This window comes from Arachis hypogaea, chromosome 9 (genome assembly GCF_003086295.3).
Source record: "Arachis hypogaea cultivar Tifrunner chromosome 9, arahy.Tifrunner.gnm2.J5K5, whole genome shotgun sequence".
Lineage (NCBI taxonomy): Eukaryota > Viridiplantae > Streptophyta > Magnoliopsida > Fabales > Fabaceae > Arachis > Arachis hypogaea.
The window spans coordinates 9,646,992-9,660,291 of record NC_092044.1 but is presented as its reverse complement, the minus strand read 5'-3'; the positions used below and the strand labels follow the sequence as shown (position 1 = coordinate 9,660,291).

The following is a 13,300-nucleotide window of genomic DNA, read 5'->3' as shown; positions in this document are numbered from 1 at the left end:
CACCGTTAGAGATGGACGAGCTAAAGTCTCAGTTAGAGGATTTGTTGGGTAAGAATTTTATACGATCAAGTGTCTCTCCGTGGGGTGCGCCAGTGCTACTGGTAAAGAAGAAAGATGGGAGTATACGGCTCTGTGTGGATTACAAGCAGTTGAACAAGGTCACAATAAAGAATAAGTACCTATTGCCGAGGATTGATGATCTCATGGATCAGTTACAAGGAGCTGAAGTTTTCTCCAAGATCGATTTGCGATCCCATTATCACCAGATAAGGGTGAGGGGTGAGGATATCCCTAAGACTGCTTTCAGGACTCGTTATGGTCATTACGAGTACACTGCAATGTCTTTTGGATTGACGAATGCTCCTGCGGTGTTTATGGATTACATGAATAGAGTTTTCCATCCATTTCTGGATAAATTCGTTGTTATCTTCATTGATAACATACTGATCTATTCGTTGTTATAATCAATCATTCATACTACTATACATACTAAATTTTTATTTTAGAGGTCGTAATACCTTGCCATCTCTGAATTATAACTTAAGCATAAGACTCTGTATGGTAGGGTGTTACATCTAGTCTTTACCAATAACTCAAGTAAAACATCTTGAAACATTAGCGTAGTTGTCGAATAGCCACACGACTTCCCACAATCGAACACGAAGCCATAATTACCGTACTTGGTCCTTACTACGGCCACCTCCGATTTGACATCAAGTAGCCTTTCCAAGTTCACATCCTACCACCGCAAAGTGATCCAACTGAGCGGAATGCGATGGAAATGTGCACGACCATAATGGTTGCCTCAAGCTACTGGAGGCCAAGCTAGCTCAATAGAGAAAATCAAAGTTAAATTATTGCTAGTTAAAAGTTTGAAATTTTAATTAGGAGTTCATTTTTAAAAATAAAGTTAGATGTTTCTTCTTAGTTAGTCGACTTGCTTGCTCGTCCTACTTAAGAATGAATGCGGATTGAATTAGATAAGATCAAAATCTCGATCCGATCTGTGTTAAAGTTATCGGCTCATCACATTAGATCATATTTAATATCTATGTTTTTTAACCTTACATCTGATTTTGTACATTTGCGAATTGGATATATCTATAAAACATAAAAATATTTTAAAAAATTTATTTTTATTAAAAAATATAATCTGTTTTCACTCTTTTAAAAATATTTGTTCTTAAAATATGATTAAACATGTTTTTTTAAATAATAAAAATAAAATAATATAATATATATAACAATTATTAATTAAAATAAAATATAAAAAATATTTATTTATTTATTTTTATAAATTTATAAATATGCAAGATACCTACCTGCAATTCAATTTATTAATATACGAATATTAATATTCGTATTTTTCAAATCAAATTTGAATAAACACTACAGTCCTATCTTCAAAAAATGGAACGATTTGGCATTTCTAAATTATGTATTCAGTCTCCTTTATTTAGTGACAAACTTGAACGGAAAAGGCCTAACAAATATATTTGTCAACCCCTAATGAATCCTTTTAAGAAATGGAGATCTAAGCTCTTCAAATACTTCGACATTTTTTTTTTATCTAAAATAGTAAATAATTAACCTTGATCGGTTTATTTGAGTTATATTAGGATGACATACTGTTATTGGGCACACTCTTGTCTCATCACTTTATAGTTATATTAAGATACAGTTTGGACCCACACTCAATGATAATAAGAGAAATACTCAATTTTTTTAAAATTATTATTTTTTTATTATTATTTTTAATTATTAATTTAATTTTTTAATTTAATAATATATTTAATCTATATTTTTAAATATTAATAATTAATAATTAAAAAATAATAAATTCTAATAGATGTCTAATATTTTTTGAATAATAAATAAAGTAAATAACGAAATATTTCAAAAAGACTATATGCGGCGTGATGACCAATCAATGTTCAACAATCAACATGGTGTCGAGATCTTCTCGATTCATCTATGAAATTGAGACTCCATCAGATAGATGCATTATGCATTATGCATGTTGCACCCTAAGACTGAAATGAATTTTGGAGCTGTAATAAACTTTCATTACCTTATCTTTATAAATGATTTCCATATTGAAAAAATTTAACAATATATATAATTTATTGAAAACGGGTGACGGTGAAACAAATTTAAATGAGCCGAGTGATTAACTTAATTAAGCATCTGAAACTCAAAATTTACTCTTAAATAAAATTTTAATCTGATTTATAATAAATTAATTTTTAATTCATCAAATAGATATATAGTGAGAAATGATAATAAAAAAAATAAAATATTAAATTAGTTCTATAAATTTGAATTTAATTTTGTTTTAGTCTCTAAAATTTAAAATATTCTATCTAAATTTAAAAAAATTTCATTTAGTTTTAATATAGTCATATTGTAAAGTCAATATTAAATAATTAACAAAAAAATTTCATTTAATTTTAATATAGTCATATTGTAAAATCAATATTAAATAATTAACAAAATTATGTTTTTAAATATAGAATACTTATATAATCAAATTCTTTTGTTGTCGAAGAGAGTTTTTCGCAGTAAAAATAACGATAGTCTTGTTCTCGTCGCTACCGGTGAACTTCTCTGCAAAAAGTAAATTTTTAAAGATGTTTTTCATATACTCAAACTAAAGTCAATGATTTATGGTGATGTATTCGCTACTGATTTATGTCTATCGAGTTTATATCTCTTTTTTAAAAAAGTCATCAAAATTTGGTAGAATGATGTTGTTAATTATTTAACGTTAATTTTATGATAAAATTATATTAAATTTAAATAAAAAGATTTTAAATTTAAATAAGATACTTTAACTTTTAAAAATTAAAATAGAATTAAGTCTAAATATAAAAAACTAATTTAATATTTTTTGGAATATTTAAATTGGAAATGCAACCAAGTCCTTGATTCGTTCCCTGTGAGTGCACTAGCTTTGTGAAGTGTCCCTCATAGTCATAGGCCAAAATTTCCTTTCTTTTCTATCCTCTTGACCTTTTCCCCGACAGGCTTTATCTTAACCACCCCAACATTTAACATCAAATGTACAATAATTAACACATTCGTAATCCACATAGCATATTCCTTTCTAAACAAGATAATGCTTTAAATCTCTAATCTCCAACTTCTCTTTATTCCACTCCAACATTAGTTTATGCAATCTGTTTTTATTATATTAAACGCTGTGATTTCTTGTGCTCAATAAAATCCCAGCGCTGCTTTTCTTTTAATATGTCTTTTCGTTATTTACAGTATTTTTTTATCTGATAAATTAAAAATTAATATTTTATAAATTAAAGTTTTATTTATAAATTTGTTGTTGATCAATAAATTATCGTATATACAAGACAAAATTTAAATTTTTTATATTTATTTAAACAGATTAGTAATATAATACGAATTTAACTTTAGCTTTTTTTTTTAAAGATAAAAAGTTTGGTTCAATCCAAAGTCCCAACATTTTAAACTATACCTGATTTTAGCCTTTAGAAAATTTGAAAATTTTAGTTCTAGAAAACGAAAACAACTAAGCAGAAAACTGAAATTAGAACAAAAAAAAAAACTTAAATTTTTTACGTTACTGGACGTAGTTTGAAAGTACTTCTATTTTTTCTTGGATGAAATATGATGGGTAATACTATGTTTAGGCGCAAGTTGGTTGATGTTTTTTATTTGAAGTTTCTCGAGACATATTTTTAGGCGTTAAATATGACTTTGAAAAATATTAGGTACTTATCAGAATTTATTGTTTTTTTATTTTTATTTAGTCATTTTAATTTTTAATTTAATAATTTAATAATATATTTTTATCTCATATTTTTAATATTGATAATTAACTAATAATTAAAAATAATAAATTATAATAACTCTCTAATATTCTTCTATCACATATACGTGTGTTTTAATGTGGTACTTTAACAAGGGAATTTCTTTTGGTGAAAAAAATATCTTTTAAATTTTAAAGGACTAAGTAGTAAAAAAATTAATCAAAAACACAGAGACTTGTTCACAAATAATGAACAGTAACATCTGGGACAAGTTAAAAAAATATATTAAATTATTTACAAGATGAGAACTTTTGATTATTACAACTCACTTTAAGTCTACTACATTTTAAATAAAAAGTCATTAATATGTAAGATTAAATTTAGTTGGACCACCTAAAAGCAGACGGTGCATTACGATAGAGAAGAGTGAGGGGTTGAATGCCGTCAAAACAAAAATCGAGATCTAGCTGAATTGAGCAAGGGGTTAAACGTTGCCGAGGGATTAAACCCCAATAGCAGCAGTTCTCATGCAGCTTCATTCTTTTCCGTCATATCAAGGCGGAGTGCCCAGGCTGGAGAGGATGTCGCTGTCTTTTGAGAGCATCCTTCACTTCTCTAGTTGTATCTATACCCTTTTTTATTTTTTTGGGTTAATTGCGAAGTTGATGCAGTAGTGGACAGGTAGCACCAGCAATCAAGATCAGTATCTGGTAGCTATAGATACCAGTTTATGTTTTTTAAACTTTTCTAGAATAGATATGGAAAGGTAGAAGATGAAGTTGTAGACAAATATAGGTAACATCATTAGATAATGAGTAGTAATTGAGGGTGGCTTATAACTAGCAGAAAGTCTAGAAGACCAACACTTTAATTCATAGTTGTAAAAATCTGACCAGATTGATCGGTTTGACTGAAAAATTGGTGAATCGGATCCTTAACCGATCCGGTTGAGTGATATGACTGGATAAGGAAGAGAACTGTTGAGAACCGGGTTGAACCAGCCGGTTTTGATGAAAATTGAAAAATTGGCAATTTTTGGTCAACCGACCGGTTCAGAAGCTAGTTTTTATTCATTTTCCAAAATGACTTTGTTTTGGTTTATTAAAAAAATAAAGAAAAAAAAGAAAAAGTCTCGTTCTCGTATTCGGTACCCCCAAACCCCAATCCCAGTTTTCACTTTCCACTTTTCCCCAATCCTAATCCCCTAACGGCTAACCCTCCGCGTCACCACCTCACCTCACTCTGTCACATTGTCACTCACCCATCCATCGCCGCCAGCCACCCGCCATCGTCTTCTTCATCTCCCTGCCGGACACCCATTCTGAACTCTGAAGTCTGAAGGAACAGAATAGACCCGCGGCTCCGCTTCGTCCCTGTCTCTCATCGTCGTCGCCATTGACTCGCCGTCGCCCTTGCTGTTGCCTCGCTCTTCTGCTCTGTCAAATAGGTTAGTTGAATATGTTGTTCTCCAATTCTCCCCTGTTCTGCACTTTTGCAGTTCTACTCTATGCTTGTTGAAAACTTATGAATAATGAATAATGTTGTTCTGCACTTCTGTTATGACTTATGCTTGTTCTATTCTGTTGTGAAAAGTTGAAAGGATATATTCTGCACTTTCTTGACTGATGCATCAATATTTTCTATTGTTCTGGAGTTGAAAGGATATGTTCTTTTCTGGAGTTGTTCTATTCTGTTGCGAAAACTTGTTCTCACAATATTTTTTGTTGTTCTATTCTGCACTTCCTTGTTGAAAGCTTGAAAATATGAATAATGTTGTTATGTTGATTTGTTCTGTGTTGAATATGCTTGTTGAAAAATTTATGAATATGAAACTGTTATGACTAATGTTTTTATGTTGTCTGTTCTGTTATGAATATGCTTGTGGCCTTGTGCCGTGAATTTAACTATTTAAGGTTGCTGTCTTGCTGAATAGAGAATAGGAATTAGGGAATTTAGGATTGCTATTGTTTTATACTTTTGCTACTCTATATTCTTTTAGAATGGCTTCTGCGAATACACCATCAGAAACACCATCTTCGCAAGAACAAGGATCAACTCCTGATGCATCAATCGGAATGGATACTGGAAGATTCATCACCATTTTTAACTCCTGAAGAAGTTGATGCTTTACGAAATGATCTTGCAAATATGTCTCTTCAATCACCTTTAGATGATTTAGGTATGCTTTTATTTATTTATGAATTATGATCAACTATGATTTTTGTATGCCTTATAACATGTTTTATACTATTTTTTATCTTGATTTGTGAAACATTATCTATAATGCTAGATCAATTGAATTTGGAAGATGATCGGGATGATGATGGAGCTAATAATTCTGTGGAAAATGCAAATCAAAATGAAACCAATCAGGATGTAGTTCCACATTTGTCAGATGAAGAGCAATTTCTCGACTTCGAAATCACTCCTTGGATTTAGTTTATGAATTGTTATCCTTATTGTGTTTAGTTAAGATACTATTGTACTAGTACTAACTAATTTCATGTCTATCTTTGTATTAGTTATATTTAGATTTTGAAATTTGGTTATTTTTAAAATGATGGTGAAGAACTAAAGATATGTATTTTGAATTTTTTAATGTTATGACTATTTTTAGTATTTTATATTTTTTATTTATTTTTAGTATTTTATATTTTTTTATATACATGAAATCGGTTTTATCGATTCAACCAACGATTTATCGGTTGAACCAATAAATCGATAAACTAGTAATTTAATTGGTTTGATCACCGGTTCGATTCTAATAACTATGCTTTTATTAAAATTTGGCCAACAATAAAAAAAAGTGAATAATCTTTCACTATTAAATATAATCTCATACCATTAAAAATATTAATGATAACTATTTAATGATTACAAATCATAATACTTACTAATCCCCTGGCACTCCTCTTATAACTAGTATGAATTTATATAAAAGTAGTGTTTAAACGGATTGTGGGTGTGGGCCATGTGGCCAAGTCCCGAAAAGAGAAATCACTCATCAATATTTTTTTCAAACAAATAAACCAATAATTAAGTGTGTGTTTGGATTCAGGTTGGGTAAATTGGAATTTGAATGGAAGTGATTTTGTAAAATTGATTTTGGGTAGAAGTGAGTTTGTGTCAACATAATTTATGTTTGGCAATTTTTTACTAAAATTGATTTTGATAAAATAAATATTGTTTGGATAATATTAGTTAAAATCACTTCTAAATAAATAATTAATTAATTATTAAAAAATATAATATTAAATTATAATATTATTTTTTTAAGTATGTTTAATTTTTTTATATTTTTTAGTATTTTTTATATAATATTTTTTATAGATTCTATTTTAGTATATTATAATTTTTTATTATTATAATAAAAATTAATATTTATTTATGAAATTAAAAATAACATATAAAAATTGACAACTTTTTAAGTATTTTTTTATAGTAAAAATTAATATTTATTTATTAAATTAAAAATAATATATAAAATAATATATTTTAGTATTCTTTTTACGTACTCTTAATAATCTTATTTTTATTATTATTTTAGGTTCTAATTTTTTATAAGTTATATTTTTATTATTGTTTATAATTAATTTTTTATTTAATTTATTATTTTTAATAGAAATAATAATACATATTATAAAAAATTAAAATAGTAAACAGTGCACAAAAATTAGAATAATTATTTTAATATTCTCAATATTTATTTAAAAAAATTATGGAAACACCAATAATAACTAGCAACAATTAAACGTGTTTTGAATAAATGCAGAAATTATAATTTTTTGCTTCTAGTGAACGAGTTTTTGGATGCAGAATCACGTTGACGTTCAGAGAAGAAAAGTTGTCAAACATCAAAGAACAGTGTTCAAAGTACTGAAACACACTTTTATCTTCTCCAACGTGTTTCACAAACACACCCTAAGATGTTGGTCTAACTTAATCATATTATATCGGTTTACAATTACATTTAATATTGAGTTAAATATAATATTACATTTAACATGCCTATGTCATGTTACAATTACATTTAACATGTTATGTAAGGGAATAATCTGAACCATACATAAAAAATATTTTTATATAATCTTTTAAAAATCAAATTATTCTTTTTCCACTAAAAATATTTGTCTATGTCTATATAGACTTAATGTTTCAATTTCCACTGATTCATAGTCTACTCATTCATTTATTATTTAGGATAAAGGCATGATCCTACATATTCTAAACTTTTGCACACTTATTGAAAAGCAAGAAACTTACTTCACCGTAAGAACATAAGAAACCACCCAAGAGTCCAGTCTAACATTGCAAAACCCTTTATAAAATACACTAGATTGAAACATCTATCTTTTCACTCTACCTTTGGTACAATATTTTTTTAAATTTGGTATATTTATTTAGCCTACTCTGCAGCTACCCATGTCACCAAAATTAGCTTCATCTTTTACAACAACATGCTCATGATTGATGTAAAAAATCATGTTAATCCATATAAGAACTTGGAACGAAATAACTTTTTTTGTTCACTACACAAAAACTCACCAAGTTAGGCAATGAACATCTAACATTTTTGGCCCTTGAAGTTGAAGAATACCATTGATCCCTACCGAAAAAGATGCTTTTTTTTTTGACAGACTAAAAAATTAAGAATTGCATCAATAATTACTAAATCAAATCCTTAAAAAATATATATATCAGCTTCCGAAAAATTTTATAATTTCATGATTAGTCTTTTAGTTTATCAACATTTTAAGAGTAAAAGAACCATTAGATTTTGGAAGATTTCATCTTTAAACTAATTAGTCACTAAAAAAAAATATTAGTTAGATTTTCTATTATAATAGGTGTTCTATTGCTAATAGCAAGCATATAAATAATTTAGTTTTAAATAATAAATATTTATTATTTTTTAAATTTTATATAACTTTTATTAAATACTCTTATTTATAATAAATCTTATTAAGATCAGTAAAATTTTACTTTAAAAATTATTTATATGACAAATTTTTCATAAATAAATATGTTACGGTAAGTAACTATACATATAAATAGTACACTATAATGAATAATAGTATGTATTGTGTATCTCTATAAATGCGAAGAGAACTTAAAAATATGTTTTGAATTTGATGGATAAAATTTAATTTTGACGCACTGTTAATATAGAGTAGTTTTACACGTGTATTTAATTACATAATGCTACATCATTAAAAATAATTATTTTTCACATTGGCTACATAAATAGTCATCTAAAAAATTAAAACAAATATAATTACACGATTGTATAGAACACTTTACGGTGCATCAAAATTAAACTCTATATAATATTTTAAATATAAAATGGAAAAAAGGATAAAAATACATTTTTCTTATAAATACAAATTTTACAATCATGTGTATAATTTATAGGGATGGTAAAACTCTCCAATATGTGGAAATTTTACGAAAATCGCCCCAAATAGGTCCAAAGACGAGAAATTTTTTTCTCAAGGATGAAAATGAGAGTAAAATTCTCCGAAGGATCTAAGCGGATCACCGCCCCATCCCCACTAATCTTTAAATTATTAAATTTATTTAATATATATATATATATATATATATATATATATATTGAAAAACCTGATCCTAATTTAAAAAATGTCTTCTTTTTTTTATAATACTAACATTGTGTCGTCCCACATTTTTTGTCTCTTTTCTGCATGATTATAATGTGTTATTTTATATTTTTAAATTTATAATCTTTAGACAATACTCTATTTGTATGCTATAATAATATTTTATAATATTTTATTTTTTTTTATTTTTTTGTTAGAATCTTCATATAATTTATTAATATAAAGAGATGAGAAATGAGGTCTTCGCGAAAAATAGAGCCTTACAGAAAATAGAGATAGGAGACAATATTCTCACACAGCACAAATCGAAATAGTCAAATAGAAACTGAAGACTAGGTTTGAAAAATCGAACCGATCATCAAACTACTTTAGTTATTGGTTTACTGATTTATTGGTCTAACCGGTTCAACCAGTAATTCAACCAAAAGAACTGTTTTAGAATAAAATAATAAATAAATTATAAATAAACATCATAAAATATAATTATAATCTAATATAAATCTTAAATATCTTCCGAATTTAAAACATAACATGAAATGTCAACATAACAAAATTACAGATTATATCTTCCAAATTTATAAATAAATAATTAATTATCCATAAATTAATTCAAAATTGCAACATAACAAATAACAAAACATTAGCATAACAAAATTACAGATTATAGATTTAGAAATCACAAAATTACAGTGCCATAACAACAACAGCAACATAACAAATTAACAACTAATGACTCCTAAATTAATTCCAAATAGCAGCATTACAAATAATTAATTAATTAACAACCTAAGTACCTAACAACAACAGCAGCATAATAGCAACTTAACAACAACAACAGCATAACAAGCAACAACAGCAACAGTAGCATAATCACAAAATCAACCTCAAAACCTTAAAAGTGAAACAGAATAACACTCGACAGAAATCAGTAAAGCCCAGTGCCGCTTACCTTTCACTGACGGCAGGAAGACGACAACGACACCACGACGCAGTAGTTGAAAGCCTCGACACCACCTAGGGAATGGACGACGTGGAACTAGAACGAAAGGTGTGATCGTATGGGAGTTTGATAGGGGAAGGAGGAGGTCCTGGAGACAATTATGGACGGCGCCAGCGGTTCCATTCAAGAGAAGGGAAGGTGTGGCCGTTTGGGTAGGAGCTAGCATTTGCTGGGTGTGTGTCTTTCTCTTTCAAGGGAGGTTTGGTGGGGTGTTGGGGGAAGGGGAGTTAACTCGTGTGGGGTTGTGGTTTTTTTTTTTAATTAACCAAAATGACGACGTTTTATATGAATCGGTCGATTTTCGATCCAATCCAACGAGTCAATTATCGACGGGTTCAGTAAACTGGCCAATTTAATAGTTTTTAGACAATTTTGTAAATGATAGTTTAAAAAAGAGGATTTGACCATTTTTTATTCTAATTTTCAATAGAACCAATTCGATCGATCGGTTCAGTTCGATTTTTAGAACATCGCTAAGAACAAATCTAAAAACAAAAACGGAGAGTAGAGAGACATTGCCGCCCCACCCCCGCCCCGTTCCGTTGCCATCTTCATTTAATCCAACATTAAACAGAAATGACAAAACACAACCTTCCATGGTTACGAAACGGCAACCCTGTATGACTGTATCCCTCAAAACGACCCTCTCTGTCTCCATTTTGCCTTATCCCAATTTTCCCAACTATACATTGAGTCATCGTCCTAATCCAACCCACGTGCCGCACTCGTGCAAGCCCACCCTCCCACTCACTAACACATGGTTACATCACACTCCTACACGTACTCACATAACCCATGACACGACCCGAACAAAAAGCTCAGTTTGGATATGCCAAAGCATCTTTATATAACACCATCATGGCATCATTTTTCACACATCCGGATCCTACCCGCATATCCCTTTTTATTTAACCCAACCCCGTCAAACCCCGAAACAATACCCAACACTTGCAAATTCAACTTCATTTTAACAAACTTTATATAGTTTCCGCTCGAATATTCTCGAGAAAATTCCAATAATTCCTCCATCTTTATAAGCAATTTGGAACACTCCTGACTCTTCCGAAGAAAGGAAAAAAAAAAAAAAAACCAAGCTGGTTTTTAAAGATTTTATTCATTTTAAATTGTAGATATGGTGTTTGTAAGGAGAAAACGAGTCACTGACCCGTTCGACGACGAAGCTAAAGCTCGCCTTGTTGGCGGCGATTACCGGAAATTGAGCTATGACAGCAGCGGGAGCGAACATTCCGGCACCGGCGACGGCGACGGCGACGAGAACTCTCCGTGTCTCTCCGAGCTCGTGCATAATTTCCTCGAGGACAACGGAAACGAGGACGAGTCAGTAGGTGACGAGTTCGACTCGGAGCGAGTCGACTCAGTCTCCGAATGCATGGACTCGGTGGTGGAAGCGCTCATGTTAACCGCAACGAACAATGTGAGCGATCCTTACAGAGCGTTGCTCCACTCGCACGTTCTTGAAGCCAGTGAGAGGTTCGCGTTTATGAGGGAGCAAAACGCATCGTCGTTTCGACGAAGCGTGTTGTCGTTTTTGCGTGAGAGAGGGCACAATGCAGCGATATGCAAGACAAGATGGGATTCTTCCTCCGGAGTGGTCACAGCGGGGAACTACGAGTTCATCGACGTGGTGCAATCTGGACCGTCCACGTGGCGGCAGAACAGGTACTTCGTGGATCTCGATTTCGCCGTTCAGTTTGAGATCGCAAGGGCTAGTAATAGTTACTCTGAAGTTCTGAGCAATGTTCCCAGAATATTCGTTGGGACAGCAGAAGAGCTGAAACGCACCGTTTTGGCGTTGTGCGAAGCTGCGAAACGGTGTTTCAGGAGCAAGGGGCTCTCCGTGCCACCTTGGAGAAAGAACCGGTTCATGCAGGAAAAGTGGTTCGGTCCGTATAAAAGGACGACGAATCCGGTTCATGGAAACCCGGTTCCCGCGGTTGTTGATGGAGTGACCGGTGCTAAATGCAGGTTCGTTGGATTCAACGACGCCGTTTTGGAAGCCAGACGCGGCGGTGTTTTTGTCGACTAATCACAATTTTGTTATTAATAATTTAATATTATTTTTCTTTTTTTTTTTCGGATGTTCAGATTTGGCATTATCTTATCGCGCTGTTAGATCGACTTTGTAAATCAGGCTTTTTCTTTTTGATTTTCCTTTTTTTCCCTCAATGATCTGCAAAGTCTTTGAGCCTTGTTTCATATATTTAATAAAATGAAATAAGATTTTGATTCATTCGGTTCTCTTGAATGCTAAATTGTCTTCTACAGCCTATTAAATAAGATCATGGTTTCTGAAGTTCTATTTGCGAATCAATTTTGTTTTCTTCCAGTTGTAATAATATTTAGTTTAGTTTTAATAAGATAATTATAATTTATACAAATTGATTAAGTGATTTTTAGGTGTATAAGTTGTATTTCTAATTATCAAAAGGTTATATGTAGAAAAATTCAATCTTCTCGAATTTGGAGTTATTAACAATATTGTCATTTCGCAAAAGATAACACTATTGGATAAGATGAATATTTACATGACAGTAGAAAATTATTAAATAATAATATAATTAAATATTTTAAATGATTAATTAATTTTTAATTAATAATTTACGTGTAAGTTTTTGTGGGGACTTATTTTTGTTGACTATTATTATTAGGTAATGAATTATAAGTATAAAATATAATGATTCTGATCTTAAGAGTAACACCATTAATTCATGCCAAAAAAAAGAGAAACTATTGAAAATGGTTGGTGAGAGTGGAGTATATTATTGGGGGTGAATGGCATATGCGGCAAATAAACAGCGTGCAGTGTCTTTGTCTGTGAGGAATTGCAGGTAACCCATGTTGGACTCGGAGAAACATGCAACTTTTGGATTTTTCTG

The 13,300-nt window shown here is 30.3% G+C and overlaps 1 protein-coding gene and 1 long non-coding RNA gene across 2 annotated transcripts; one reads left to right on the top strand and one right to left on the bottom strand.

Moving 5' to 3' along the window:
• Nucleotides 1-404: 404 nt before the first annotated feature.
• LOC140175271 (uncharacterized) lies at nt 405-10,632 on the bottom strand. The gene is made up of 2 exons (XR_011865335.1): nt 10,353-10,632; nt 405-825 (listed from the first exon to the last, which is right to left on the bottom strand). It is a non-coding gene; the product is annotated as an uncharacterized lncRNA (long non-coding RNA).
• A 903-nt stretch (nt 10,633-11,535) lies between these two features.
• Nucleotides 11,536-12,450, top strand: LOC112708835 (uncharacterized). The gene has a single exon (XM_025760765.1). The coding sequence runs from the start codon at nt 11,536-11,538 to the stop codon at nt 12,448-12,450; it is 915 nt and encodes a 304-aa protein (XP_025616550.1).
• Nucleotides 12,451-13,300: the final 850 nt, after the last annotated feature.